At 36.9% G+C, this 27,681-nt stretch overlaps 8 protein-coding genes and 3 long non-coding RNA genes across 21 annotated transcripts; 4 read left to right on the forward strand and 7 right to left on the reverse strand.

Annotated features, from left to right (window-relative positions):
- The first annotated feature begins 1,237 nt into the window (after positions 1-1,237).
- XRI1 (x-ray induced transcript 1) lies at positions 1,238-4,372 on the forward strand. 4 transcript variants are annotated; one of them, NM_001161298.2, is made up of 10 exons: positions 1,238-1,427; positions 1,554-1,612; positions 2,224-2,282; positions 2,375-2,497; positions 2,586-2,722; positions 3,068-3,131; positions 3,209-3,311; positions 3,399-3,436; positions 3,518-3,601; positions 3,707-4,372. In NM_001161298.2, exons 2-10 carry the CDS (start codon positions 1,590-1,592, stop codon positions 3,976-3,978), a joined length of 903 nt encoding a protein of 300 aa, NP_001154770.1. In that variant the 5' UTR covers positions 1,238-1,427; positions 1,554-1,589; the 3' UTR covers positions 3,979-4,372. The 4 variants fall into 4 exon arrangements, with proteins under 4 accessions (NP_001154770.1, NP_001330159.1, NP_001330160.1 ...); NM_001344803.1 differs by lacking the exon at positions 1,554-1,612 and having other exon boundaries at positions 3,707-4,270; NM_001344804.1 differs by lacking the exon at positions 1,238-1,427 and having other exon boundaries at positions 1,476-1,612; positions 3,707-4,319.
- Positions 4,373-4,715: 343 nt separating this feature from the next.
- Positions 4,716-5,004, reverse strand: AT5G07255. Its single transcript, NR_142987.1, has one exon. It is a non-coding gene; the product is annotated as an other RNA (long non-coding RNA).
- Positions 5,005-5,466: 462 nt separating this feature from the next.
- Positions 5,467-7,629, forward strand: AT5G48730 (Pentatricopeptide repeat (PPR) superfamily protein). Its single transcript, NM_124250.4, has 3 exons — positions 5,467-5,913; positions 6,131-6,537; positions 6,779-7,629. Exons 1-3 carry the CDS (start codon positions 5,509-5,511, stop codon positions 7,491-7,493), a joined length of 1,527 nt encoding a protein of 508 aa, NP_199684.2. The 5' UTR covers positions 5,467-5,508; the 3' UTR covers positions 7,494-7,629.
- On the reverse strand, positions 6,779-7,097 carry AT5G07265. The gene has a single exon (NR_142988.1). It is a non-coding gene; the product is annotated as an other RNA (long non-coding RNA).
- On the reverse strand, positions 7,552-11,726 carry AT5G48740 (Leucine-rich repeat protein kinase family protein). Its single transcript, NM_124251.4, has 16 exons — positions 11,614-11,726; positions 10,993-11,530; positions 10,451-10,902; positions 10,254-10,371; positions 10,104-10,172; positions 9,952-10,020; positions 9,806-9,874; positions 9,651-9,722; positions 9,501-9,569; positions 9,193-9,422; positions 8,908-9,113; positions 8,661-8,787; positions 8,494-8,562; positions 8,208-8,397; positions 7,990-8,122; positions 7,552-7,899 (listed from the first exon to the last, which is right to left on the reverse strand). Exons 1-16 carry the CDS (start codon positions 11,669-11,671, stop codon positions 7,681-7,683), a joined length of 2,688 nt encoding a protein of 895 aa, NP_199685.2. The 5' UTR covers positions 11,672-11,726; the 3' UTR covers positions 7,552-7,680.
- Positions 11,727-12,408: 682 nt separating this feature from the next.
- On the reverse strand, positions 12,409-13,176 carry AT5G48750 (Cytochrome b561/ferric reductase transmembrane with DOMON related domain-containing protein; the record flags this gene model as incomplete). Its single annotated transcript, NM_124252.1, has 1 exon — positions 12,409-13,176. The coding sequence occupies one exon, from the start codon at positions 13,174-13,176 to the stop codon at positions 12,409-12,411; it is 768 nt and encodes a 255-aa protein (NP_199686.1).
- Positions 13,177-13,455: 279 nt separating this feature from the next.
- Positions 13,456-15,146, reverse strand: AT5G48760 (Ribosomal protein L13 family protein). Of its 2 annotated transcripts, NM_001085268.2 has the most exon segments (5): positions 13,493-13,815; positions 14,279-14,366; positions 14,459-14,575; positions 14,772-15,057; positions 15,071-15,095. In NM_001085268.2, 4 exon segments carry the CDS (start codon positions 15,041-15,043, stop codon positions 13,672-13,674), a joined length of 621 nt encoding a protein of 206 aa, NP_001078737.1. In that variant the 5' UTR covers positions 15,044-15,057; positions 15,071-15,095; the 3' UTR covers positions 13,493-13,671.
- A 54-nt stretch (positions 15,147-15,200) lies between these two features.
- AT5G48775 lies at positions 15,201-19,588 on the forward strand. 4 transcript variants are annotated; one of them, NR_143334.1, is made up of 4 exons: positions 15,201-15,478; positions 15,673-18,018; positions 18,148-18,428; positions 18,525-19,588. It is a non-coding gene; the product is annotated as an other RNA (long non-coding RNA). The 4 variants fall into 4 exon arrangements; NR_143336.1 differs by having other exon boundaries at positions 15,231-15,478; positions 18,233-18,428; positions 18,525-19,218; NR_143333.1 differs by having other exon boundaries at positions 15,201-18,018; positions 18,233-18,428.
- On the reverse strand, positions 15,474-19,599 carry AT5G48770 (Disease resistance protein (TIR-NBS-LRR class) family; the record flags this gene model as incomplete). Its single annotated transcript, NM_124254.2, has 5 exons — positions 15,474-16,149; positions 16,239-17,423; positions 17,538-17,843; positions 17,957-19,052; positions 19,130-19,599. The coding sequence occupies 5 exons, from the start codon at positions 19,597-19,599 to the stop codon at positions 15,634-15,636; spliced, it is 3,573 nt and encodes a 1,190-aa protein (NP_199688.1). The 3' UTR covers positions 15,474-15,633.
- Positions 19,600-19,809: 210 nt separating this feature from the next.
- AT5G48780 (disease resistance protein (TIR-NBS class)) lies at positions 19,810-22,172 on the forward strand. 2 transcript variants are annotated; one of them, NM_001344805.1, is made up of 4 exons: positions 19,810-20,337; positions 20,422-20,790; positions 20,881-21,807; positions 21,926-22,172. In NM_001344805.1, exons 1-4 carry the CDS (start codon positions 19,868-19,870, stop codon positions 21,987-21,989), a joined length of 1,830 nt encoding a protein of 609 aa, NP_001318764.1. In that variant the 5' UTR covers positions 19,810-19,867; the 3' UTR covers positions 21,990-22,172. The 2 variants fall into 2 exon arrangements, with proteins under 2 accessions (NP_001318764.1, NP_001190494.1); NM_001203565.1 differs by having other exon boundaries at positions 20,422-21,807.
- Positions 22,173-22,216: 44 nt separating this feature from the next.
- On the reverse strand, positions 22,217-24,423 carry AT5G48790 (LOW PSII ACCUMULATION protein (DUF1995)). 3 transcript variants are annotated; one of them, NM_124256.4, is made up of 9 exons: positions 24,260-24,423; positions 23,887-24,042; positions 23,620-23,667; positions 23,497-23,536; positions 23,291-23,391; positions 23,010-23,202; positions 22,821-22,919; positions 22,569-22,686; positions 22,217-22,487 (listed from the first exon to the last, which is right to left on the reverse strand). In NM_124256.4, exons 1-9 carry the CDS (start codon positions 24,332-24,334, stop codon positions 22,367-22,369), a joined length of 951 nt encoding a protein of 316 aa, NP_568702.1. In that variant the 5' UTR covers positions 24,335-24,423; the 3' UTR covers positions 22,217-22,366. The 3 variants fall into 3 exon arrangements, with proteins under 3 accessions (NP_568702.1, NP_001332148.1, NP_001332149.1); NM_001344806.1 differs by having other exon boundaries at positions 22,569-22,919; NM_001344807.1 differs by lacking the exons at positions 22,217-22,487; positions 22,569-22,686 and having other exon boundaries at positions 22,733-22,919; positions 24,260-24,407.
- Between the last annotated feature and the right edge of the window lie 3,258 nt (positions 24,424-27,681).

Here is a 27,681-nt window from a genome sequence, read left to right on the forward strand (position 1 = left end):
ATATCACTTAAATCACTCCAAATCTAAATAGTAAATTCCATCAAATCTTTCAAAATATCAACTCCCACAGTTTATAAAAGAACTATTAAAATTTTCATATATTGTAATTTTAGCTACATAACTTTATATAATGAGAAATACAATCCAAAGATATAGAACTGAACCAAAAAAAACATAATAAATTTTAGCTAAATAACTTTTTATTTAGTAAAAGATTTTTTTTTTTTTTGGGTTCAGTTCTATACAATAAATTAAAATAAAGAAAGAAGAGTTATGTTCTACCAACTATATAATAAATGGTGAATGAAGAATCATTAAATAGAATAGGTTTGGTGTCCACATAACATAAAAAAAATCCAATACAGGATAGTATATTCTTATTTTATGGTTTAAAAAATAATATTTCAAACTCTCTAATATATAAAAAGAAGTTTTACATTGAAAAATCCGCAAATAAGCTTAAAACGTGAGCCTATTGACTTTTACTTTTTTAAAATAGGCGTTATATTTTGTTGTTTTTATTTAAAACATCATGAAACTTTAACGTTTTCAATTATCGTTCAACGAAACGTATATTTTATTTATTGTGCGTTAAGTTTTTTTTTGTCAACATATGAATCATATACACAAGTAAACTAATTTTGTCACTACTTAATAAAGAAAAAAAAGTTACAAAACTAATTTGAATAAAATAAGTTCATTCCTTTATCAGTTACAATAAAATCAACAAAATTTGAATAAAATTAGTCTTCACAAAATAATACTAAATTTGATGGATTTAACTATATTAGCCAAAATTCAAAAAACTCTCATAGAATTTTAACTACTCATATGATTAGGTTGGAAATGAAGTATAATTTATAACAAATACTCATTTCTAAATGTCTTGGAAAGATAAGTCAAAATCATTATGACATTATCAGTGACTACTGACTATGAAAATTTGATTTATCTTGCTTTATGAATTCAACGATACAGTAGACAGAGTCAATTTACACGAATTAAGTGATAGTTACTGAAATGAAATCTAAAAGCGAATAATGTTATATCCAAAAATAAACAGATTACATTAAAAAGAAAGTGATGATTGATTAGTAATATTAATTGCAACAATTAAGTAAAGAAAATCGCGAGAAAAGAGGAACCCACGACACATTGAAACTTGCAAAAAAAAAAAAAACTAGAAAGCGTGCTTCGCAATGGTCTTTTCTTTTTCTTCTTCTTCTCAATATACACTAATAAAATAAAAATAAAAAGCTTCTCTTGCAATTCTCTCTTCCCTCATAAATAGAGATGCAGTAAGACTATAAATATTGACCAGTGTCCTAGAGAGAGAAACTCGCCGCTTTTAACACTTTTTTTTTTTCTGGTTTTTTTTTTTGGTTAAGCAGTAAGCACTAAGCACATATCTCGAGCACACACACAAGGTCAGTCAAAAACTGCTTCTTTTTCTGATTCATATATATATATTGCTTTGTGGGTCTTTGGAGCGTGCATGTTTTTTGTTCTTATTGTTGATTTGTGTGTGTTTTCATTTTCTGGGCAACGGCTAGTTATTCCCACAAGTTGTAGACGACAGAAGAAGATCGATGGATTACGGAGACGACGATCGGTAGATTTCTCCTTTATCGCTGCTTATTTCATCTCGATTTGGTTTATTTTTGATTTTGATGTGTTTCTTGGTTTTTGTTTTCTCGTTTGGATTTGTGTGTTTGATTGATTAGTACATTCTTCGATTTTTGTGTGTTTTTGTGCTTTCTTAGTCTGATTCGTGTGTTCTCTTGTATGGGTTTCACTGTAATCGTTGTGGTTTCGCTTAGATTTGGTGGTGGTTACTGGGTTTTAGGTTTTGATTGATTTCTGTGTTTTTAATGCGAAGATGAAATGTTGGATTTGATGTTAATTGTGAGTTAAGAAATGTTTGGTCATTTAATGTTTCATCAATCATTTAGGATTTGGATTTTAGCTTGTCAATGCTCTATCATTTCTACTAAATCCCGAGTTTCGTAAGCCCTCTCTTGTCAAAATGGTGCTCTATGGTCAGAATCCAGGTTGGGATGTTGTGATTGAGCTTGAAACTATGCAATGTGCTTACTCTATTTGCTTAGTTTTGAGTCGTTGAGACTCTTCAGTCTTCAAAAAGCTTTAAAGTAGTAAACAGTAGTCTCTAATCATGTAAAATGTACTATGGGTTTGATCATGTTTGGTGTTAATTTTTTGCAGTAGCTCCTCATGGAATTGGCAAGTGGATAACTATAATCACCAACCTCAGTCTCATTTCTGTAAGTCTTACATCTCTGTGACGAGCATGATTGAATCAGTTAACTCTTACAACACTGTAATAACCATGATTGAATTGGTATCTTAACTCCAGCGGATGTGCCTGACTGCACGATGACTGAAGTCACATTGAACCAAGAAGATCACTCGTACATGTTTGATGATGAAAATACTCCTGTGAAGGCATGTAGCGAGTTGGGTTACCATGTCACAACAGGTGGGTTTTTTTTTTCAAGTGATCGATCATTTCCATTCCTGATGTATGGTTGACGATGGTTTCTAATCTAAAGAATCTTTGGCTTTAGAGGACACGAACAGGAAAATGGAAGTGCACAGTGAGACACGCTCTGCTTTAAAAAGGCGTCGGATGTTGCAGTTTGAAGACCAACCTGAAACATCCCTTTTCAGCAGTGAGAGTTTCTCTGCAATCTTAAAATCAAGTGTGAGTATACAATACCCATATCTTGTCTCTAGCTAGGCACCAAATGACCACATATGCATTGCAGATAACCAAACTGATTGCTCACTTATTGATTATCACACTGCATATGGACTGCAATGTGAATGCATGTTCCTTTCAAACGTTTGCAAATGGGATTCTGTTTTGTTTCATAGACTTTTTACTTCTACTCCTAGAACAAATTCAAGCCTCTTACTTTCTTAGTATCTGGCTACCTAATTCAGTTGTGATCTTATTATCGAAGTAACATTGGATAGCTTAGGAGGTTGTATGAGGTTCTGATGCTATCTTTAATGCTTTGATTGATGATTCTTTATGCATGTTCAGGCTAGAGATGACACATTTGATGAGCTTTTACCCGAAGGGTCTCAGCTTATAGAAGGGTTTTCAGGTTGGGCTCTTATAATTCTTCCGAGTCAGTCGTGCCAATGTGTTTTCCATTTAAACAAAACACTGTCTCTTTTTCAGAAGACGCTTCTGCCTCTAGCTTCGAGGGCCTTGATCTGTACGCTGAAGAGTGGTATGCTGATTGCTTAAATGATGCTGAGACTCCAATGCTACCTGATGACTTGTATGTTTCAACCTTTCTTTTTGCTTATGTTATGTTTAGTAGCATCATTTTGCTTCATTAACTGGTTACTATTGTTGTTTTTCTCAGAAACTTTGGTTCACCTGATGTTCAAGTAGATATTTCAGGTTAGATATCTTTGTTTTCATCTCTTCCTTAGCCTGTCCTAGCTCTGGCTTCTCTTGCTAACATCCTTGTGTTTGATGCAGAGTATTTGAATGTGCCACCAGAAACAGAGACTAGGGAAGTTCAGCGGCCTGTGACTCGATCTTCTCCAAATGTTATCTTTAAAGGTAAAATAATAAAATGGTTTAGTCTCAAATGAGTCTCATACACACCTATTTCACGACGAAAATGAGAAAACAAAACATTATTGTAATGTTAATTGGTAATAGCAGGTAGGAAATCGTTTTCAAGGCCAGTTTCAAAGCTACCATCTTCAATCATCTATCCATTTGCATTCATCAAACCATGTGGGGTTCACGGTGGAATGACTCTCAAGGACATAAACCAGAAAATCCGAAATCCACCAGCAAAACCAAAGGCACACATAGAAGAGCCTGCAGTGATCCAAACTTCAGCATTCTCAGGGAAACCCGTTGTTGGAAAGACTAAAATCCGCACCGAAGGAGGAAAAGGAAGCATCACGATAATGAGGACTAGAGGCTAAAGCTAAGTTAAGTAAGTAGTAATAAGCTGATAGAAGGTTTTAAAAATTCACTGCAGAAAACTTTTAAACTTTTTGCCTTATTCTCAGAGGCCCTTAAATCCTTTTTATCGGATATAGTTCCAGTCAAGGGCCTTTTTATCGGTACAGCGGCTAAAAACTCTTCAAGATCTTATTATGAATCATGTTCTTGTCTCGTTTTTGTATCTGTAGTATGAAAGAAAACTTTAAAGATCTGTTAGCCATGTGGTAGATATTTTTGTTTGTATAAAGTCCCTGGTTCTCAATGTTACCTGAAACTTGTCTCTCTCTCTGGTTGGACTGCTATACAAAGTATAAGCAAGTTTTGTTATCCATTACATTGCAGTGAAACGTTGCGTTTCATGGTCAAGAAGAGAGATTAAAAACAAACTTAAAAGTAAATATAAGTTTATAATGTATGCTTTGAAAATATCAAAATAGTTGAGGTTTTAGTATGTTCAGGGATTTTAAAATATGTTCTCCTAAATTGACGCTTAAGCAAATCCCCTAGAGTCTAGAGATCTTCGCTATCAATCACGTTTATCATCAGTCAATCCAAAGGATATTACTGAGATCAATCAAGCATGACGCATATCATCAGTCAATATCAATCACGTTCGATTATGGTCAAATCAATATATACTTTAAACAATTATCAATTATATGATGAATTTATATGATCCTTTCTTTTGACTCTGGTTATGACTTATTGACTATCCCATTGTTGGAGGATTTGAGGGTTAAAACTTTTACTACAGACAAATGAAGGGTAAAGTATTTTTTTTTTCTTTCTACTCTTTGGTTCTCATTGGATTTATACACGCTAGAGCAAAAAAGTGAGCAGAAAATTAAAATTTTACTCAGTTCAGCTTGTTTCAGTTTTTATTCATCTAATCAGCAAAACATAGGAAAGAGAAAATTATAGCTAAAACATAATAAAGCAGAGTAAAATTTTACTTCATAAAAATTTAAGTAAACTTTTACGCCAGAGTAAAAAAAAATTCTGCTCACATTTGCTCTATCTTTTCTTCTCTAACTTCAGCTATTTATTGGCATCAGATCCATTTTCGGCTAAAAAGAAGTTATAGTCACACATTAAAATGACAAATAGAACACATTTTTTTCTTAAACAGATTATTACTTCTAGGTGGAAGATATATGTTTTATTTGCACAATACTTCTTACATGCAAAAAATGTTAAAAAAGTTGACGAGATAGTTTAGATAATATTATTTCGAGAATAATACAAAACTTATTATAATAAATACATAAGTATTTTTCAGTAATCACGATTAATTTTTGTCTTTGGTCAAATTTCTAAATAATTCAAAGAATTTTGGGCCCAAAACTCATTATTTCGAATTAAAAATAAAATAAAATTTGTGTTTTTTTTTGTTTTGGTCACATTTCATTAGTTATTTGGGCCTGGCCCAATAAAATTCAATAAAACTTTCCATTTTTCTTTTTTCTTCAGTAATGTCTGATCCTTAAATTTTCTCAGGATTGGTTCAAATGGTTTCACTCTCCACCTCCACTAGCCACGCGCCACCACTTCCGACTAACCGCCGGACGGCGGAGAGAACTTTTACCGTCCGCTGTATCTCCATCTCCCCACGCGAGCCTAATTACGCAATTACTTCCGATAAAAGCAACAATACCTCCTTGTCGCTTAGAGAGACGAGACAAAGCAAATGGCTAATCAATGCAGAGGACGTGAATGAAAGAGATTCGAAGGAGATTAAAGAGGATAAGAACACGAAGATCGCTTCGAGGAAGGCGATATCGATAATACTCCGAAGAGAAGCTACAAAATCGATCATTGAGAAGAAGAAAGGCTCGAAGAAGCTTCTTCCAAGGACTGTGCTTGAGTCTCTTCACGAAAGAATCACTGCTCTCCGATGGGAATCTGCTATTCAGGTAGATTTCTTCTTCTCCGCAATTATCTCAAATTGGTAAGTTTAGTTTTGGCAATAATAGTGAATTTGATACACTAATTTGATTATGTTAGGTTATAGATTTTGATATAGATGAATGTTGAAGAAGAGAAACTCAGATTATGCTTATAGTAGCTTAGCTTCAGATTGTATTTTGATTAGCTGCAATATTGAACAAGATAACGTTGGTGGATCTGTAGGTGTTTGAACTATTGCGCGAACAGCTATGGTACAAACCAAACGTTGGCATCTATGTGAAGCTGATTGTGATGCTTGGAAAATGCAAACAGCCGGAAAAGGCTCATGAACTCTTTCAGGAAATGATTAATGAAGGTTGTGTGGTGAATCATGAAGTGTATACTGCACTTGTATCTGCTTATAGTAGGAGTGGACGCTTTGATGCTGCGTTTACTCTTCTGGAACGTATGAAAAGTAGTCATAACTGTCAGCCGGATGTGCACACTTATTCCATCCTTATTAAGTCGTTTCTTCAGGTTTTTGCGTTTGATAAAGTTCAGGATCTGCTTTCTGATATGAGAAGACAGGGTATTAGGCCTAATACAATCACGTATAATACCCTCATCGATGCATATGGGAAAGCAAAAATGTACTTAGCAACCTGTCTTTTTGAATTCTTATGATGTTGTAGCAATTTGCACTCACTCCATCCCGTGTGATGTTAACCGAGAACTTTACACATGCATTTTGACGCCTTTTATCTTTCATTCCATTTTAACCGAGAACTTTACACTTGCTAGGATGGAGTAAATACCTGAATTTGACATTTTTAGTTGTTATGCTTTACTTCAAAGCATCCATGAACTGAGATATTTCTTTTGTTTTTGAAGGTTCGTGGAGATGGAATCAACACTTATCCAAATGCTTGGAGAGGATGATTGCAAGCCTGATTCGTGGACCATGAACTCAACTCTTAGAGCCTTTGGGGGAAATGGACAAATAGAAATGATGGAGAATTGTTATGAGAAGTTTCAGAGCTCTGGGATTGAACCCAACATCAGAACCTTCAATATCCTCCTTGATTCCTATGGGAAATCAGGAAACTACAAGAAGATGAGTGCTGTGATGGAATACATGCAGAAGTATCATTATTCATGGACCATAGTCACCTATAATGTGGTCATTGACGCGTTTGGGAGGGCAGGAGACTTAAAACAAATGGAATACTTATTTAGACTGATGCAATCAGAGAGAATTTTCCCGAGTTGTGTTACACTATGTTCTCTTGTTCGTGCTTATGGAAGAGCTAGTAAAGCTGATAAAATTGGAGGAGTATTGCGTTTCATCGAGAACTCAGACATAAGGTTAGACCTCGTGTTCTTTAACTGTCTGGTAGATGCGTACGGGAGGATGGAAAAGTTTGCAGAGATGAAAGGTGTTCTTGAACTAATGGAAAAGAAGGGATTCAAACCTGATAAGATTACATACAGGACAATGGTTAAGGCTTATAGAATTAGTGGCATGACTACCCATGTAAAGGAACTTCATGGTGTGGTTGAGTCTGTTGGTGAAGCCCAAGTTGTGGTGAAGAAGCCAGATTTTTAGTGGAGGAATAGAGCTCAATTTTGCTAGTATATATCTTTCTAGTATCCATCTCCTTGTTCTAATGATAAAATGTAGTTAGTATAAGAGTAAATACATTTTCAGTTGGATTACAAATATATGTAACACAAACGGAAAAACAAAAAAAAATAATACAAGTTATGTATTTACTCTTGTTTGTGATGTGTTATCAGTCTGTATGTGCTGAAGCAGCTAGATATGAGAGTTGAAGACTGTACGCTTCTTTCAGTTTAGTCAAAACTTCGGCGATAGACGGTCTTCCAGATGCATCTCTTCCCACACATCTTATAGCAATCGAAGCAGCTTTTTTCATGCTCGCTGGATCAAATGTCTCCTTCAAGATATCATCCACAATCTCAAAAGCTCCTGCTTGTAAGTTTGGCCTAGCCTGCATTTAAGTATTCTGATCTTTTAAGACACTGTGTACTCAGATACTTGAGAGATGAGAAACTAAGATAATATTCTATGTTACTCTCACCCATAAGACCAAGTTAAACGAATCTGGTGATCCTGAGTGACTTAAGGGTTCTCTTCCACAGATAAGCTCCAACAGAACCACACCAAAGCTATAGACATCACTTTTCTCTGTCAGCTGCAGGGTAGAGTAATATCTGGAATGAAAAAGTGTGAGTAATGATTAGCTAATGAAGCTGTTAATCCATCACGAATTCGGAGAGATATTGTAGAAGAGTTTACTCGGGGTCAAGGTAGCCTGCGGTGCCTTTAACAACAGTAGTAATATGAGATGCATCTGCTTTTGTAAATTGTTTTGACAGGCCAAAATCAGAAACTTTCGCGTTCATATCCTTGTCTAAAAGTATGTTACTGCTCTTTACATCCCGATGTATAATTCTCGGCTCACTTCCATTATGCAGGTAGTCCAATCCTTCATGAATAAGCCAAAACTTTTACTATCTACCAGGATCAAACGAGTTTTATTATAATGATACCAATGGCAGATCCGCAGATGTTGAAGATGTACCTTTTGCAGCATCAACAGCAACTTTTAGTCTTGAAACCCAGTTCAATGAATGCCTTTTGCTACGTGGACCTGCAGAAGCAAGATATCACCGACAGCTATAGCTTTGCGAGGAAGATGATTTTGCAAAAAGATGATGAGAATTGCTAGATACTTGAGGATTTTCATACCGTAAAGGTGATCAGCTAAGGATCCACCAGACAGATACTCATACACCAGTATTTGACGTTTTGGTTCATAGCAGAAGCCCTCAAATGAAACTAGATTTTGGTGGCGGATCTGAGACAAAAGGTGCACCTAGAACGCAGACAGTACAAAGGGATCACTAAAGATGAATGTATACTTGACCGTGGATTTGGAATGCATGACATTCAAATATGGACAGTAATTTTGGGAGAACTATGTGGACGCTTAAACCTCATTGATGAAAGAATCAGCTCCAAGTTGAGTTCTATCAAATCGCACTTTGACCGCAACTTGTTTTCCATCTGGTAGTTTTCCACGGTATACAGCTCCAAAACTTCCACGACCAATCACTTCCTTGAAATTTCTAGTAGCTGACTTGATCTCTTTGTGAGAAAAGATTCTTGAAGCGTTCCAGTTCTGCATTTTCAGTTGTGCTCCTGATACAGATTTTGATATACTATAAGAATTATAAAGGGACAACTTTGTGGGGGCAAAGAGAAAGCATTGTTCCCATACTGGTTATATCTCTCTCTTTGTTTCTCTGTCTCCTCGTGAAGATCGACATGAAAACAAAGACAAGAAAGGTGGCAAACAAGGCTCCACCAGAAACTCCAAGCAAGATCGCTATACGGTTCTGTTTTCTTTGTTTCTTATTGATAGGGATAGTGACTTGTGGTGTGTCAATTGTTGAAGACACATTGTTGCATGATATTGAAGAGAACGAAAGGCATGGATTTCCCGTTATCCTGAAAAAAAGAAGCAATTCAGTAACATGCACAAGAACAGAATAGTGTAGCAAATGCCGAGACAGAAATCGTGTATACCTGACTTCCAGACCCGTTATGTTAAGAGACTGTGGCAAGGGACCTACTAAGTTATTGTTTTCCAGATTCCTGAGAAGAAGTAACATAAAGATTCTCTTCTGTGTGAATATGGTATGTACAAGCTACTTCTTGATGTTAATGTTTACTTACAGGAGACGAAGTTTCTTCAGCTTTCCTAATGTTTCAGGAACTGATCCTTGTAAGCTGTTGTTTTGCAGGTCCCTTCAAGAAATGGAGAAATACTTTAAAATTTTCCACAAAGAACGAACGTATATCCAGAAACTCTCAGTATAAGATTGACTTACAGAACTTCAAGGTTAACCAGATCTTCCAGCTCGGAGCCAAAAGATTCTAACTGATTGAAGCTCAAATTCCTGTATATACCGTCAGAAGCTTTTTAGTACTACAGGAAACATAAAAATTATGTTAATGTTCTATGGATGAGTATTACAGTTTCTGGAGATCCTTAAGGCTGCCTACATTCTGTATTGCTCCTGTAAGTGATGTATTATGCAAGTCGCTGCACGGAGAAGTAGAGAACACTCAAGGTAACCACATACGTATACATGAGACACTACAACTGTTGAAGAGTGATTGCCTTACAGTGTTTTGAGATCGAGCAAGTCTCCGAATGTTGGACTAATGGACCTCAGGTTGATTTTTGAAAGGAACCTGGACAGCCAGAAGAAGGAAAAATATGAGCTGAGATGAAGAAATGTTGAAAGCAATCGATATGATAAGGATTGTTTTTACAATGATGTAACACGGTTTCCTTCACATTCGATGTGGTTCCAAGGAAGCGGTGTGCATGGGTCGTCTTGCCATCCAAGGTCTTGCCCGGTAAATTGCTCTATGACTTTAAGTGCCGAAACTGCAAAAATATAAACTTGAAAGGTGAACTTCGGCTCTTGTGTAGTTTGCTTTATCCAGACAACCTCAAAAGAGAGTACCTGTGGTAGAAGAAGCTTCAGGAGGGATTTGGAGGATTTCATATACCTCAAGAGCACTCACTTGAGGATTGAACTTGATTTTTCTGAGGGTGATGTTTAACTTACTGATTCCTTTTTGCGTAAAGTACAAGGTACCAGCTTCTGAGCTAGTTACGGTGTAATCAGATTGTTTGACTTCATCATTGATCGTCACACTAAAAGAAGGGGAGAGTGAGAGTATCCCAGCAAAGTAGAGGATAATGTAGTAGTCCCCTGGTGTATGTAGAGAAAGAGTATATGAAAGACTTTCTTTGCGAGCAAGAATTCTTGCTGTCTTAAGAACAGAAGCTGGTGGATTCTCAGTAATATTGAAGGAATTCAATTTTGTGAGTCCATTGAAGCTCCAAGAGGCGTGAAACGGTGAATAACTTTGATCCGGATCCCATATTCGATCAAATGGATCTGAAGGATACCTACCATTCAACATAATTCACCAAGAAAATTCAACAAAACACACCAAAGAAAGAGACAGCGATCAAAGTTTAGAGCCTGAGAATTCTTACCGGATAGTCCCATTTGTGTATCCGCTATTGATTCGGTAACTTCTCCTGAGAATTATATCTGGTGAACCCTCCAGGCTGTATTTGTAAGAACCTAAAGGAAGTGGCCGTACTTCTAGAGAAGAGATAACCGGAATACCTCTTCCTTTAACCGCAAGCAAGCAAAGCAAAAGAGAATCATTGTTGACTGGCCAAACTAACTCTTCAATCCAAGGATCATTGGTTCTAAGATCAACAGTACTAGTGATTCTCCTTCCAAGAGAGACATGAAATGCTGGAGGACTATTCTGGCTATCATAGTTTCTATAAACGAATGTAGCACGAATCAGAACTGAAGACAAGTCTTTCCTCACAGGTAACTTGTAACATTGGCGACCTTGAGGATCCGGGAATAATCTGATGGGAACACTGGAAGTAGAATTCCCCTCGGCGTAAGTAACCGTGGTAGTGTTACCTGTTTCGATATAATCGTTGTCTGAAACCCATGAGATGTTATAAGCAGCGGTGTAACTTGAGCCGCCACATGATAAGCTCAAGAAACCTGTTCCATCACAAAGATTCAATCAAACAGTTGAAGGCAAAATGAGTACAAATAATGTGAGACAAAGTCTAGAATCTGCATACCATCTGGACTGGAGAAACAAAACACACAGAAACTACTGAGCAAAACCCAAAAGAGCATGTTCTAATTTCCTGATTGAAATCTGAAGAACATATATAACTAATTGTTCTATATTGTTTCCTAATTTGTGAGTGAATTCATTCTTTATATAATATGAGTGTCTGTGTGAAGATGTCAATGATGATGACTCGTAGGTACTTTACTTAGTGGTCATCAGAATGCACTAACAGTCAGTGTCAAGTTAATATTATAAATTACAATTTAACTAAAATGAATGTTTATTTAACAATAGAAGTGAGATCTTTTTAGTGTCAAATATGGTATTTGTGAGTTAAAATGTAAAAAGAGAGCAAAATTTGGTTGCTCAATTTTTAAGAATGATAATGAGAATGATGCTTGAGTGAGAATTCTTCAAATGCAATGATATTTATGTTTTGCTTGGCTTCAACACTAATCCTCAATGCATCCTCCTTAAGCTTCCTTATAAAGGGAAAATCTTTTTTGGACAAATCGTTTACATACCCAAAGTCTCCCATAACTTGAAAAGGAGAAAGAAAAACTAATTAATGCCTCAAAAACATAAATCTGTATTTAGTACTTAATTCAAAATCGTTAATCTCTAATTGATTTTTTTTTTTGGACGTTACACACGAACTAGGCTTCTTTTTTTTTTTTTTTTGACAGCCACACGAACTAGGCTTAGCTAATAGCAAACTAGCAATATAACTACTAAGTCAACCTTAAGAAATTAGACATCATAGACATCAATGCAAACCGTCTGATCAACTTCTAGATCCTTAGAGGATTAGTATGTAGAACCAAGTGGGGTCCAGTCCTTTGTAGGTCCTCATGTACCTTGCAGCCATGACACCAATGGGTATGAAAATCCCCCAACACACTGCATTCACTAGTCCATGAATGCTTTTGACTAGTAACATGTTATCATTAGCTGCTTTAGTGGTCATGACTTGTCCGGACAACAAATCCAAATTAGCCATGGATTTGAGATGATTTCCACTCATGGCGTGCATCCCAAGCCTATCACCTTCCTTCAACGGACCGTCTTGCCATAAATGATTGACAACGGTTGTGTTAGACGGCCACACCATAGTGGCAAATATAGTCATCTCTCTATTGAGATATTCAGCGGATAGTTGCGTTACACGAAAGCTCAGAGGGCCTTCTTGAAGCATAGGTGTGTAGCCATTTATTGAGGAAGTATATGCACGCATAAAACCGGACGTGGAGTTACGGTAAGCCAAAAGTGTTTGAGCACCTATCATGCCTTTGCTCGTCGGGTTTATGCCCCAAGCAATCCAACTAGAAGACTCGATGTTGGTATGACGATATGCAACTTCAAGCACTCCGGTTTCTCGAACGTAACTGTAGTGTAGAAACGAATCTAACACAGGAAGGTCAACACATGAACGGAAGTGTTTGCCATTGTTGAAGTTGTGAGAGTCGCAGCTAACTTGAACTTCATTGGTTGTTGCTCTAGTAAAGCATGGAGCCAAAACGAACAGAAAACACAAACCCACAAAAATAGTTCTCGAAGACAGAAACATGATGATGGATTTTCCGAGAGAACACTTAGGTTTAATCTTTCGAAGTCAGAGTATCTTGCTTTTGAAGAAATTCGATTAATGAATTTTTTCGTTGTTAGCTAGTGGTCTATATTTATAAAGAATACACGATTCCAATTCCAAGTGTAGTTGTGAATCGTTATTTTTCCTTTTTTTTTCGTGAATCGTTCTTTTTCCTTGCCGACAAATCTATTTAAATTTTTTGTCCCCCCAAATTTCAATTTATCTAATTTCTACCACATTTCAATTTCGTAAAAGCGATTTATTTTCGTTGTTTAAACTTTTTAAACCAAAGGAGTTAGCCACACAATCTAATAAATAAAACTCAAGCATAAAATGTTAGGAGTACAAATTTCGATACAAGACCTAAGTAAAAGATAAAAAGTAAAAAAGTATTGGGTTGGCTCAAAACATGCCAAGACAAACTACTACTGACAAGCTCCTTACCAAAAAAAAAAAAAACTACTACTGACAAGCTCAGTACTTAACTGGCGCAAGAATATCGAGCTGTGCTCCGAGCTTCTCTTCAGCGACCTTCTCGGCCTTAACTCTAAGTTTGTTAAGTTGCTTCTTTCGCTCGTAAACCACGTGGGCTCTCTCCTTCCTCTTTGTCTCCAGCTCCTGCTTATTGCACATCAAACACCATAAAGTACCCACACAACCTCATAGCTAAAGATCTTTCTTTCTATGTAATATTTCTTTGTGCACAAACTATATTTCTTTTTGTCATCACATCAACTAGTACAAGCGATCAAAGTGGATCAGGATCAATGGAGACAAGAAGGCCAAAAATATTTCCTTCTTCTATCAATCATAACTTTATGAACAAAGCTAGACACATTCTCTTTCTTTCTATCATTACAAAAGCTCACATCCACTAGTACAAGCGTTCAAAGTGGTTCAGGAGCAATGAAGACGAAAAGGCTAAATATCTATCACTTCTTTCTGAACAAAAACTAGAAAACTAGATATTCAAGTAGCTAAATATTATCCTTTCTACCATCACAAGGCCATTCATCAACTAGCAATACAAGCAATCAAAGTAGTTACAGAGCAACGTAGGCAAGTAGAACACAACACATACCTTGATGGTGTCGTAATGGTTCCACCCAACTTCAGAAGAAAGACGGCCCAATAGACAGTATTTGTGACCAGCTTGAAGCCTCAACACCCTGAAGAAGAGCCACAATGATAATCATCAATGCCCGAAGTAGAACAGTTACGGATCCAAAAGAGAAGAACAAAAATGGTAAAAGGAACAAACTTGAGAGCATCAGGGATGACCATCCTCTTGATCTTGTCATATGGAGTAGGAACACCTTCATATACCTTCAGACGTGCTAATGCAGCAGCTCCACGCTTCGTCTTGTGTGGAATCATACTTCACAAATCAAAACACATAACAACTATGAATCACTCTGCTATCTAAATCATCATTTCAAAAGCATTGAATTGAAATCAACCACAAATGATTCACTCATAAGTATCAAACACAAACTTAATCCATACAGAGCAAGAACCATCAATTTCTCGAAACCTCATCTAATTGGAGAGATAAGAGAGATTGATATACGAACCCGCGAACAGTACGCCAGAAGATTTTGGAAGGAGCACGGAAGTGAATAGGTCCATGAGAAGGTTTAGTGTTCATACGTTTGCGAAGAAACCTCATGTACTTCATTTTCTGACGAACGAGTCCGCCGGAGAGGCAAATCTCTTCGCACCGGACAATGACAACTTTCTGGCCATTGAGAAGCTCTTTAGCGGTGATCGACGCAAGACGGCCAAGCATGTGGTGGCGCGCGTCGACGACAACGCGCTTCGAGCATATCCCTGATCCTGACACCATTTTCGCTTCTCAAACTGTGGTGAGAGCTTGAGCGGCTGATGATATTTCTCGTGTTCTTTTGAATTAGGGTTTTGGGGGTATTTACGTCACTTTAATAAGTTGTTTTTTTTATGATGGGCCGAATCAATTAGGCCTTATCCGTAATCGCATGGGTTCAGAGAAACTAAATTCAATATACACAAGACCAACAGAACGGAATCGCCGAATCGGTGATGACGGGAGAGCAGTGAATCCCAGTGATGTTGAGTTTAAAAAAGAAAAATAATTTTGGAAACTTTTTCGGTGAGCTTGAGAGGATGGATGCACAAAACAGATTTGCTATGATTTTCCCTGGATTTATAGACGACGAAATTCCCCGCTCACCGACCAACATCGATTCCAGACGCATTTGCAGAGATTTCAAGTTAAGAGAAAGCGATCGCATGCCTGCAGATGGTAAACCAAAAATCCACAGTTATTCTCATAAAAATTGGAAGAGAAACAGCCTGATCATGGGCGATCGATGAGGAAAATATACATGGGGAGATGAAGCATCGGTCATTTGTTTTTATTTTGAAAGAAATCTATGATTTGGTCGTCGTTCTTATCCTTCAAATTGTCAACATATCTGTTTTCCTTTTTTTGGATAGGTTTCCGCAGTTTATGTCGTAGTTTCGATCATCCTCTTCAGTTTTGAGTACTACTCGAACTCCGTATGATATTATTCTGCCCGGTGTAGACTGAAACTCCTCTGAAATTACAAGTTTTGGCTCAAGGCTAAACTCGTTGAAGTCTACGTTACTTGGAACGTGGAAGATGAACATGTGATGTGCTGAGAATGCCTCTTTGTCATTGCTGCTACGAGTACTCTCCGGTGGGAGAACGAAATCGGGCTTGAGGTCAATTCGGTAGGACTGGTTATCTTCCTGTTTACAGCTATAAGAAGATGACGAGAGCTTTATGTGATAAGGACTCTGACAAGCAATTATGATACAGGCATCAAAACCCACAAACTCAGAGGCATGCCATATTGGGGGTATGCTGATTTCTCTGGAATATTCCCTTGCTTGATAGTCGAAGTAGATGGGCACTCTACTTCCAGATAAGCAAGCAAAACGCTGAGGCACCTATTAAGATCAAATATAAAAGAAAAGATATGGAACTGGAATCGATGTATGAATTGAGCAAGGGAGAAACACAAGGGAAGAAAGTTCACCTCTTCCTTTCGTCCACATCTCAGAAATCGATCCATCAGATTCGCAACTTCATTCAATTTGGGGCAGTAGCTAAGATCAACGTGTTTTATGGAATGATCCAAGGGAAGGTGAATAATTTCCAGGGAAGTGCAGCCACGTGCATAGAGAGATGTAAGGTTTGGTGGAAGCTGTACCATTGACTTGAGTTTCTTGCAGTCATTGAGGCAGAGAGTATTCAACAGCCTAAGGAATCTGATAGTTACAGGCATCGTCACCATATCATTTCCGCTGAGGTCTAAGTATGTTAAATTGGTGCAATGACTAAACGTATATGACAATTCAAAAACATCATTGCAGTTGTCAAGCCAAAGCTCAGCTAAGCGGTATCCACGCTCATCTTTTCTGGCAGCTGAATGTCCTAGTGGACTTTGGAGAAGTATACAGTTAGAAAGTTTGAGTGTCTCCAGTTGAGGTAGTTTTGGTAGTGTTTGAAGTTTGAGGCAGTTGCAAAGCCTGAGAGATTTCATACTAGAAAGATTTTCCATATCTGTGGGTAGGCATGTGAAATCATTTCCGCTGAGGTCCAGTTTTTGTAGGACCTGCAAAAGGCCAATGTCATCTGGGATGCTTTCTATGTTTAGGTTTATGAGATTTAACTCGGTTAACCAGAGGAAATCTGAAAAGCTATAACACTGGAAAGAGGCACTGTCTTTACGGTAGATGAACTGCATGATGTCGAGTGATTTAAATCCGTAAAACTCAGACATGAGCTTAGGCGTCTTTTGTACTTGCTTCAGAAATTTGTTAGGGGTCCATTGCTCGGAACTAAAGCAGAGGTGGTCTGCCTTTCCTCGGAGATGTGACAACCAAAAATTTAATTTGCCATGGATGGCTAGACTCGTAAGAGAGTTCAGTGTAACTACAGCATCTGGGAAACTCAATGAAGCTTGCCGAAAAAGCCCTGGGCTACGTTTTTGAAGGGCAGGCAATTCTCCTATAATCATCTGAAGATTGATGAGGCGATCACAGTGGGATACATCAAGTTTCTTCAGTGAAGGTAAGCTACCAATTGTTTCCGGGATTTGCTCCAACCTCGTGCAACCTTTAGCAATCAGCTCCTCAAGCTTTGTTGCCCTTGAAAGATCTGGAAGTTTGGTCAGATTCTTAGATCCAGTGACATCTAGCATCCTTAACTCCAAGAGCGACTGAATATCATACAACAGAAAGGACAGTTTGGATGGCGTTGGTGACATTCTAAATTTGTAAACGCTGAGAGTTGAAAACTGAAAAGCAAACTACAAGTTTCGTTTATAGCTTACCATTTTTCCATCCCACAGGTTCTCCAGATTGCTGTAACGCAGATGAAGTTCAACAAGACGACTCAGAGGAAATGTGGGAAGCAAGGTTGTTAATGGATATGCGTCCCAATGCAATAGCCTAAGGCTGCGTGGAAGTACCATACGATTCTTTGAATTGATATTCAGCTTGGACTCTCTATCATTTAAGTGTTTGAAGAATTTGAGAAATATGAGATTTTCCATCTGCTCAAAAGCACTCCCATCTATGGATGCTGCTCGGGGCAATTCACACATATGTAGTGTCATGCCTTGGATTCTCTCTGTCCCCTGATGATTGAATGTCAGATTTACTTAGCATACACAAATAAAAGCACAAGAAGAAACCATATAAGACAAGTCCTATGGAAGAATAAAAAACATGTCGTTCCTAGAATACTTACTGTTTTGCTTTCCAGTACGCCATAACTGTTATGAGGATCCCACAAAATTCTTTGTTGTCGAGGTATGTACAATGATTCTTCAACAACAATTTCTCTAGCCATTTGTTTTATCAAGGAATGTATGTCAATATATCCATCTTTTGATATATGGATGAGAGACTTTTCAGCTAAACCTTTTATCCTTCTTTTAGTTTCAGAGAGAAGGGTAGAAACACGGGAGACTGGTTCTCCATTGAAAAGACATGCGACCCTAATGAAAATGGTCTTGTCTCGTAGGTCCAGATTGGTATAGCTACTTCTTAAAATATCCATGATATTCTGGTGAGGAGCTGTTTCAAGCGTGTCTATTGCATCTTCCCACTCGTCTATAGAGGTCGCTCCACGGAGAAATGAACCGAAAGCTACCAGGGCTAAAGGAAGACCTTGAGCGAGCTGAGATGCTCGAATCGCAAAACGTTCATATCCATCAAGTGTAGGAACTCCGCCTGCAAAAGCAATATTTTTAACAATCTTTAACGAGTCCTCATTTTGCAAGCATTTAACCTCGTACTTGTTGGTCACTCTGCAGGAATCTAGCAATCTTCTGTCACGTGTGGTTATAATGATTCGGCTCCCTGGACCAAACCAGCTAGCCTCCTTTGCCAAGGCATGTAACTGCTCCACTTTATCAACACCATCAAGCACAAAGAGAACCTTGAGGGTTCCAAGCCTTGACCGAATAAGGTTTGCACCGTTTTGGATGCTCATCAAGGCCACTCGTTTTGTACTTAGAATATCGCAGAGAAGTTGTTGTTGTATACATTTTAGATCAACTTTCTTACAGATTTGGCCGACATCTTCAATGAAAGAATGAGCTGGAAATTGGCTTGCAAGCTGTTCATATAGATACTTAGCAATGGTAGTTTTTCCGATGCCCCCCATTCCCCATATTCCAACCATACAAACCTCGGCATCAAAGTCTTTCTTCAAGAGAGGTCTTATGTTTTCCATGTGAGCTTCCATACCAACTAAATCTTCAAAAGAAGTTGCTTGCATAGAAGCTAACCGGCTTGAGATGACTTCAACAATTTCTTCAAGCATCATAGCCTCGTCCGCACTGCAATGACATGGTAGTAATAAATGAATATATAGACTACCTTTTCTTCTCCAGGAGAAAATATAAGAAACACTTACCAATATCTGGAAACCATGCCTGAGAGATTGGCTACCATGCACAGAGCTACTCTCCACCTTTGCACAATATCCGCGAATTCTGGACCCTGGTACCTTTCTAAACCAAAACTTCCTCGCTGGTGTCTCACGTCAGAGGGATCAACTTCATAGAACAAGGGAAGGACTTTGAGTTTACCAAGGTTGTACAATTCCATTATTAATTGCAGTTCCATCAAGCACCACCTTGACGTTGTGTATCTTTCAGAGAGAACCACAACAGCGAACTTTGAACCTTCTATGGCTCTGCGGAGGTGGCTAGAAATATGATCACCTACCTCAAGATCTTGATCGTCTTTGAAAGTAATGATTCCCTTTGCACCAAGTGCTGCGTACAAATGGCTGACAATGGTTCTACGTGTATCTTCCCCACGGAAGCTTAGGAAGACATCATAGTTACAGGGAGGAGGTGAAGACAAAGACGAAGAAGCCATTTTTGGTTTGGATCCACAATCAATTGTCAAACAACTTCAATTAGACTATGAAATTCCGGACAAAGTCAACTACCCGTACAGGCTGGAGCATATCGTTTGCGTGCTTCCATGAGGCATGAAGGTGTGTGTATTTATATTTTGTATTTACTGTATTATAATTTTTGGAAACCAATAAACTTGCTTATCTTTGACAATTTCAATGTTGACTAGCTAGTTTCTCATATTGCCAAAGGAGTAGCAACCCTGAATCTGGCTTTGTTGGAAACTTATGTCTTCCTCTTCTTCCTCTTCCAGTCAGAAATTCTACGTTTTTCTGAGCTTCCAAGGCCTGGACACCCGTAGAACCTTTGTCAGCCATCTCCGCCGTTCATTGGACAGAAAAGGCATTAAGACTTTTGAAGATGAAAATGAGTCTCTGAGAGGTGAATTAGATTCTTCTGCGGTCTATCAGACAATTGGAGAGTCAAAAGTGGCCGTTGTCTTGATATCGGTGAACTATGCCTCTTCACCTTTGTGCCTGGATAGTCTCCTTAAGATTTTGAAGTTTCACCAGTCAGGTTCACTCGTTTTGATACCAATCTTCTATGAAGTTGATCCTATGGATGTAAGAAAACAAATTGGGAAACTGTACGAAGCATTCTCATTGCATGAGAGAGAAAACCCTGAAAAGGTTCAAACATGGAGGCAAGCACTGTCCCAACTGGTCAGCATTCCGGGCGGCCAGTACTCAGAGATTTGGTAATCCTATAATCAGGTTCTATCTAACAATTTTTTTATGTGTTACTTTAAATGGTTTCCTGATTTTAGTATTCTCTGTGATAGGGATGGTGATGCAGAGCTGATCCATCAAATTACCGTTGACATATGGAATATATTTGTCGCTTCCAAGTCAAGTGATTTGTGTGGTCTTGTGGGGATGGATCGCCACATGAAAGCCATGTATAGATTGTTAGATTTAGGATTGAAAGATGAAGTTCGTCATATCAAAATTTGGGGTAGCCGAGACATCGGCAAGACTGAGTTTGCAAAATATCTGTATGAAGAGATTTTGCACAACTTTGATACCCATGTCATGTTAAAAGCTCCACAAAGAATTTCGCGTTTTGAGGAGGTTCGTTTGGCAGAATATGTGTGTCTTCGACTTGAGAAAGCAAGAACTTTGTCAAAAACATCGAAGGACACTGCATCAAGGTTTCTCCTCGTACTGGATAATGTGAATGAATCATTTGACCCAATAAGAAAACTTGCAAGGGTGATTAGTTCTTTTGGTCCAGGGAGCAGGATCATTACAACCACCCGAAACTTGCAGTTCAGTTCGACTTCCCCTTTACCGTTTCAATATGAAGTTTTAGGGCTGGAGTTCTCTGAAGCTCTTCAGCTCTTCTGTCTCCATGCTTTCGAGCAGACTCATCCTTTTCTTGGTTTTGAAGACCTTTCATGTCGTGCAGTGAAACTCGCAGGTGGTTTTCCTTTATCCTTAAAAAGATTAGGCTCCAGATTTTCTGGTAGAAAGAAGGATGAATGGGAAGTGATCTTGTTTGGATACGAAAGATCAACTGTTAACGGTGTTATAAATCCCGAAAAAAATAGCCTGGATGGGCTATACGAATACAGCTCTATCATGGAAACTTTTTCAAGTCAACCGATTTCAAGCACAACAAGAAGTTTTGAAGACCTTGTGGGGATGAATCATCGTATGCAAGCTTTGTCGGCATTGTTAGAGCTAGAATCCGACAAAGAAGTTCGTGTAGTTGGAATTTGGGGTACAGGAGGCATTGGTAAAACAACTCTATCAAGATATGCTTACGAGAGAATCTCGCAGCAATTCCACACCCATGCTTTTCTAGAAAATGCTCAAGAGAGCAGTTCATCCTGTCTAGAAGAACGGTTTCTATCCAAAGCTATCCAAAGAGAAGCGCTTGCAGTAAGGAACTCTAAAGACTGTCCAGAAATAATGAAATCATTGATTCAACACCGAAAAGTTCTGCTTATAGTTGATGATGTGGATAACGTCAAGACGTTAGAGGAAGTCTTCAAGATCACCAGTTGGTTGGTCCCTGGAAGTAGAGTTATTGTGACTGCACGAGATGAGAGTTTTCTTCTGGCCAGTGGAGTGAAATATATTTTTGAAGTTAAGGGCCTGAGATTTGACCAAGCTCTTCAACTTTTCTATCAATTCGCTTTCAAGCAGAAATCACCTCCGGTTCGGTTCAGACAGCTATCAGTTCGGGCAATCAAGCTTGTTGGATTTCTCCCCTTAGCCCTTAAAGTGACCGGCTCAATGTTATATCGTAAAAAAGAATCCTACTGGGAAACTATATTGCAGTGTTTTGAAGAAAAGCAGAATAAAGGTACAATTTGAGTACCAGTCGAATAGCCATGGCAAGTAGATGAACAACATTAGTTTCCGTCATATATTGCTGGCCTCTTTTCTGGTATGTATCGCCGTATCGGACCACATAACAATCTGGTTACCCTGAATCTCTGATACATAGCTAAGGATGCTAAATCGGGACTGGAAGTTGAAAAATAAATTGACGCCGCTGTATTTGTGATAAAACATTGGAATACTTTTTTTCTTTAATTTTTCTGATAGGAATTACTTTAAGATACCGAATTAAAGTTTTTAAGAAGTTGCTCAAATTTTAGCTTGACAAGCATGAATTGTATATAAAGTATGGATCACTATAACTCATATCAGCACAAAACAATTAATTTTGACATGTACTTACAAGTGGATGCATGAAAAAGTTTCAATACAAAAATCTCAAGCGGACGCAAGAATGTCGAGGGCAACTTCCTTAAGAGAAGGCATGGATTCTTGCTGATGAACACAAATGTATTTGTTCCTTGTTCTCCTCAGTACTTGCCATGGACCTGGATAACATCTAATCCATTCGAAACACAACACCGTTCAGCTAAAGATAAAGAAACAAGGGAAGATTAATTTGCAGGTTTATAGCAGAAACCTGAAAAGTACACCTCCTTTCTGTCCTTTGAAATTGTGGATGTAGTACACTGTCTCCATCTTTGGAAGAAGTGTCTTGGTAAGTGCAGCCAGTTTCGGATAAAAGAACTTTGGATAGTCTATTGTTTTGTCTTCTTTTAAGGAAAACAAGAGTCTCTCTCTCTTGATTCAGCTTTCTCATTTGGCTCTCAAGTTGTGATGCAAATGGAAAAAAGAATCTACTTTGTTTCATTTATGAGAAGAAAAAGGATACAACCCGATCGTATGCGGTCAAGTTCTCCATTGAAGATGATTAGTTTTCGGTCAGTGTTCACAACAGCTTCCTTGTAGAGCTCTTCCACTACAAGCATCTCTGAGTGGAAAAAGAAGAACAACAAAGGAATGAGTCAGAACGTGGATTTTGTTTAACAGTATAGATGATAAGAGGTTTTCAGGGAACTACCGTTGACATTAAAATACGGGTATGCGACAAGAAACAGTTCGTCTTCTGGCTTCACTCGATCTGCCATTTTTACTCTCTCAAAGAAACCAAAATCCTCAAAAAGAGATGGTTTTGTTAGATAGTCCAACTTGAAGTAAGTTCCTCCAAAGACTGTCTTTTGAGCAAATTTGACTTCATTTGCTTCCGGGAAGAACTGAAAAAAACATGTAACACAATCTTGTTTAAGAAAGATTCTGAATCTAATCATGACTTGGATAACAACAATAAGTAGAACACATTACAATTCTTGTACTTCGAGCCTTTTCAGGAGCTAATAGTCGGTCACAAAACTCGCGTATCATATTTATACTTTCTGTCATTTCTGTAGCTCCTTCACCATCACCTAACACAAGTAAAAAAGAACTAAAAAACAATGTTGCTAAGATGAAAAAGCAAGAAGAGAAAAGCCTTCAATGAAAAATTGTATAAGAAGAAAAAAGATTATAACCTGGCACAGATGCTAGACCAGATGTTGGGAACTCAATTTCCTGTAAAAGGGTTCCTTTGGATCACGAAAAATAACGTGTTTTCGTACATCCATTTTAAAACAGACCATTGCAACAAAACTCACCATTAACTGTTTCTCATCCTTCAAAGCCATTTCCACTGCTTCTTTGGCCTGTAAGTTTTCAACCACAGAAAGATCATCCCTTAATACTTTAGCATTACAAGTAAGTTTGCATAGGAAACCTGAAATCTACAATCTTTAGCTACTTCATTTAACCACAACACTAAAGTTTCTATACAGTGAAATTGAACATCAGTCCATGTAAAAATATAGTGATACATAATAAGTCATTATTGCTAGCTTGTTTAAGACAGAAACTAGATAGCTTACCTGATTAATGAGCTCGACGTAATCACGAGGAAAAGGTACATTGTCCACAGATGTATTGTTGTTATACCCTCCAGAAACAGAACAAGCTCTAAACTTCAGATTCCTATTTGTCTTGGTAATATCATTGTTCTTTGAATGTAAACTACACAAAACATTCTACAAAAAAAACAAATGTAAACTGAATTTAAAGAACACATAACAGTTAATTGATCAATTTTCAAAATCTAGAAACGTTAAAGCTGATATGTGTGTGATTTGAGTCTTTCTAATTTCAGAATTATTACAGCAAAAAAAAAACAGATACAACACTAATCAAAGACGTAATCTCACACGTTCTTCACTAATCAATGGAAAAGTCTCAGCGATAAGCTACCTTTGAGTTCGAGGCCAGAGTCCCGGCTAGAGAAGCCGGTGAGACGGTGGTGGCGATGGAGAAGGACGGTGACATATCACATATGGGACCAGAGATATGACAATGTGTTTTTTTTTTTTTTTTTAATAATTCTGGTTCAGAATTTTGTGGAGTGGGAAAATCCTAATATCCTATATATTCCTAATTTATTTACGGAAAATAATCAGTTTTGAATTTTGGATAATGTGATTTCAAAAAGGTCTTAAGATAATAAACGTTTGCAAAATAATATTTTTCAATTTATTATATACCCTACAGAAATTTAGTAATTATAAAAATAATATAATAAATAATAAATTACATACACACAATTAAGCAATGATTTGTTTTCTAATACATTAAACGTTTGCAAAATTAGCTTTTTGATTTGAATAGTTTTCATTTCATTTTAATAGTTTTAACACTTTCATTTTAATTCGAACTTATCGACTTTAGGTGTGGACTAGACTAGACCATGATATAAAATATGGGTCGGAGAAACTGAATATGGGTTGGGCTTAAACTTTGATATTGGGAGACTAATAAGACCGGTCCACATGAGATTTTTAGGAAACTCCAACATCTATTTTTGTGTTGTTTGCATTGGATGCTTGTTTGGGTATGTCCACACACAAAAAGGAAAAGGAGACCAAAACAATAATAATGACAATCAAAGCGTTAAATGCACGAAGCAATCAAAGAGCGTGCAAGCAGACAAATTATGCGTTCTTAAAGGATCTCCTTTCGTTTCATGTGAATTGTCTCTTTTTGTTTTTCTCTCTATTTATTATTCATGTTTGGCATGTTAAGAAGATACCTTGAAATTCCGCATGTTTTGAATCCGTAAAATAGTTATCCGAATTCACTATACTCGTAGAATTTCAGTTATGGATATATAGTAAAAAATTTATATAAAGTTTTAAATTTATTTTCATAAATACCTGAAAGATATATATCAGAATCAATGTAATTCTTAGAATTATATTAGAAGATAATTGTAAGCATATGAGAAAACACAGACCATCCCATCCCCAAACATAATCGAAACCAAAGAATATCATACCTACCATTGACCCACTCATGTTTCTTATTGTCTTATGAATTGTGATAATCATTTTCTTTCGAATGGCCATCAATTACCGGGAGGAAAACAAGAATTCCCATAATTTCCGTCATTGATAATTTTAAGAGATATGTTATGTTAAGTTTTTAACTTATATGAATACGTTGAAACGTGACTTTCAACTTTATAATATTTAACGAAAACAAATCATGAAAATCGTAACTAAATTTAAAAACATGGACTAATGCCAATTTGCCATGCATTTAAGTTTTTTTTTTTGTTTATAATCCAACAAATAGTTAATGATTACAAAAATAAGTTCTTTTAGAACAAGGCTTCGATTGTTTGTTACTTGTATGTATACATTTACACTTACATTATGAAAAAAAAAAAAAGATATATAGATCTAGTTTTGGAAGTGGTTCATCTCCAACTTGATATTTAGTGAGTTTGGTAGGGATTCAGCGAACGAAGAAGGGTTCCTGGATAGGGGTTGGAGAGTTCCAAGTGGCGAGTGTGGTTAATCGACTACTCCAATCATAGAATGATGGTAAGGGACGGATTGAAGATACGTTGCCACCGACGTAATTAAGGTCAAGCGTTTATTTAGCATGAGGCGTGTGTGTACGACTCAATCTTTTGAAATTTTAATATTTATCCTCTTTTCCAAATATTTTCCAATTCTTTAATTATAAACTAATGAGAGAGTGTTTCTAACAACATACATGATCTATATCTTAAATTTTTTTTTTTTGTGTAAGGTAAATCTAGTCATATGACTTTAGAATACCGGATGCAATGTGCTTTCAGCATGTGCGATGTAACGGGTTCGTGTTGGTGTAGTCTTTTACTTGTTGTAGATATTGTATCCATCGAGGGAACGTTCTATGCGTGTTTGACGTAAATGACTCTTCGTACAAATGCATTTAGTCGGCTTTGTGTGATGCGGACAATGGTTTGTTTGCCATAATTACTTAGGATAGCGAGCCGCGTTTTGCATAGCTAGGGAATTAAGCCATTGGTGCCTAGGTTTTAGCATTTATCCGCAGAACCAAATATTTTTCAAAATTTTGGTTACAAATTCTACCGCAACATGTCCACATGTAGACAATCGGATAATCATCTCCCAACAACATATACTCCAATTAAATAGTTGATTCCAATTTCTTATATTTAAAATCAAATGATATAAAAAATGATCATTGAATATTGGTGGCTAGTGCCGGGTTGCCGAAATAAAATATAAACGAGTGGACTGAAGAAAGTTTTGACTTGGAAGACTACAAAATAGACAATATTTTCCGTTAAAGATAGATAATAAAAAGACAATGCTTTTGTTTGTACCTAAAAGCACTAATCAAAATCGAAAGGTAATAATGGAGGTGAAGAAGACATCATTCTCACATAATCATCTCCGCATCCTCAGCTTTTGCTATTAATATTATATTTAATATAATTTGTTACGTAAATCATATAAATTGTTCAAAATTATTTACTAATGTGCAATTAAAAATAAAGAAAATAGTGGAACAAAGAACGTGTTCATTGGCAATCTTAACAATCGACGAGTATGAAAGGATGAAAGATCCACCTAGTCCTAGAAAAACAAAAGTGTTCTTAAAATGTTATAGATGTATCTAGTCCTTGATTAATAATTTTTTTAAAAAAATACTTTCATAATTTTTAGAAGATATATATTTTATCATGCTTAGTTTAACTTGTGGAATCACACGAATTTGTTTTGTTAAATGGCAGTGAGTAGTTGGAACTTTAGTTAGCATAAGAGAAAAATATTTAAATAATTTGCAATCCTCGGGAGCGGTGAGGTTAACGTTAAGGTTAATGAAATACTTAGTTATATATGAATGTGTTAATATGCGGTGCAGCATAGACGTGCTCCATATTTTAGTTTTAATGCTTATTCTATTTTAATTAAGATTAATTTTGTGGACATTGGGTTTCCATAATTTCTTTGATATTTTAATTAAGATTTGATAAATTTGTTTTGAGATTTTATAAACGAGGTTTACAGAACTTTTTAAGAGTATACTCTAGTTCTTTGTTCTTAGTAGTATATAGCCTATCAATATATTCTCAACCAGTTTAAATAGATTTATTTGACTTTTTCAAGAATTTCAAAACTAAACCAATAATTTTGCTATTTATACTTATTTCTTTAATGGGATCAGTTGCCTATCTTTATAAGTATTCTATACGTCAATGCATGTATTTGCAACGATTTATTAAGGCATGTGAATGTGAATGAAGTATGAAGAACGTGTGATTAGGGCCCTACTTGATTCAAGCAATAACACTAATCGACATCACACACCAAGACGTA

The sequence above is a fragment of the Arabidopsis thaliana genome, chromosome 5 (genome assembly GCF_000001735.4).
Source record: "Arabidopsis thaliana chromosome 5, partial sequence".
NCBI classification, from domain to species: domain Eukaryota; kingdom Viridiplantae; phylum Streptophyta; class Magnoliopsida; order Brassicales; family Brassicaceae; genus Arabidopsis; species Arabidopsis thaliana.

What these genes read in the sequence shown, in the direction of transcription:
- AT5G48730 (NM_124250.4), top strand. Translation starts at nt 5,509, where the DNA reads ATGGTTTCACTCTCCACCTCCACTAGCCACGCGCCACCACTTCCGACT. An exon ending in GATGGGAATCTGCTATTCAG is followed by an intron (nt 5,914 to 6,130) that starts GTAGATTTCTTC and finishes GTGGATCTGTAG; the next exon opens with GTGTTTGAACTATTGCGCGA. An exon ending in GCATATGGGAAAGCAAAAAT is followed by an intron (nt 6,538 to 6,778) that starts GTACTTAGCAAC and finishes TTGTTTTTGAAG; the next exon opens with GTTCGTGGAGATGGAATCAA.
- XRI1 (NM_001161298.2), top strand. Translation starts at nt 1,590, where the DNA reads ATGGATTACGGAGACGACGATCG. An exon ending in GGGTTACCATGTCACAACAG is followed by an intron (nt 2,498 to 2,585) that starts GTGGGTTTTTTT and finishes CTTTGGCTTTAG; the next exon opens with AGGACACGAACAGGAAAATG. An exon ending in CCAATGCTACCTGATGACTT is followed by an intron (nt 3,312 to 3,398) that starts GTATGTTTCAAC and finishes TGTTTTTCTCAG; the next exon opens with AAACTTTGGTTCACCTGATG.
- AT5G48790 (NM_124256.4), bottom strand. Translation starts at nt 24,334, where the DNA reads ATGTCACCGTCCTTCTCCATCGCCACCACCGTCTCACCGGCTTCTCTA. An exon ending in CCCGTATTTTAATGTCAACG is followed by an intron (nt 22,920 to 23,009) that starts GTAGTTCCCTGA and finishes TTTTCCACTCAG; the next exon opens with AGATGCTTGTAGTGGAAGAG. An exon ending in TGACCGCATACGATCGGGTT is followed by an intron (nt 22,687 to 22,820) that starts GTATCCTTTTTC and finishes ACAAAACAATAG; the next exon opens with ACTATCCAAAGTTCTTTTAT.
- AT5G48740 (NM_124251.4), bottom strand. Translation starts at nt 11,671, where the DNA reads ATGCTCTTTTGGGTTTTGCTCAGTAGTTTCTGTGTGTTTTGTTTCTCC. An exon ending in TTGCTCGATCTCAAAACACT is followed by an intron (nt 10,021 to 10,103) that starts GTAAGGCAATCA and finishes TTCTCCGTGCAG; the next exon opens with CGACTTGCATAATACATCAC. An exon ending in CTGATTCTTTCATCAATGAG is followed by an intron (nt 8,788 to 8,907) that starts GTTTAAGCGTCC and finishes TCTGCGTTCTAG; the next exon opens with GTGCACCTTTTGTCTCAGAT.
- AT5G48780 (NM_001203565.1), top strand. Translation starts at nt 19,868, where the DNA reads ATGTCTTCCTCTTCTTCCTCTTCCAGTCAGAAATTCTACGTTTTTCTG. An exon ending in GGCCAGTACTCAGAGATTTG is followed by an intron (nt 20,338 to 20,421) that starts GTAATCCTATAA and finishes TCTCTGTGATAG; the next exon opens with GGATGGTGATGCAGAGCTGA. An exon ending in CAGAAATCACCTCCGGTTCG is followed by an intron (nt 21,808 to 21,925) that starts GTTCAGACAGCT and finishes ACTATATTGCAG; the next exon opens with TGTTTTGAAGAAAAGCAGAA.
- AT5G48760 (NM_124253.3), bottom strand. Translation starts at nt 15,043, where the DNA reads ATGGTGTCAGGATCAGGGATATGCTCGAAGCGCGTTGTCGTCGACGCG. An exon ending in GTCATCCCTGATGCTCTCAA is followed by an intron (nt 14,367 to 14,458) that starts GTTTGTTCCTTT and finishes GCTCTTCTTCAG; the next exon opens with GGTGTTGAGGCTTCAAGCTG. An exon ending in ACCATTACGACACCATCAAG is followed by an intron (nt 13,816 to 14,278) that starts GTATGTGTTGTG and finishes TGCAATAAGCAG; the next exon opens with GAGCTGGAGACAAAGAGGAA.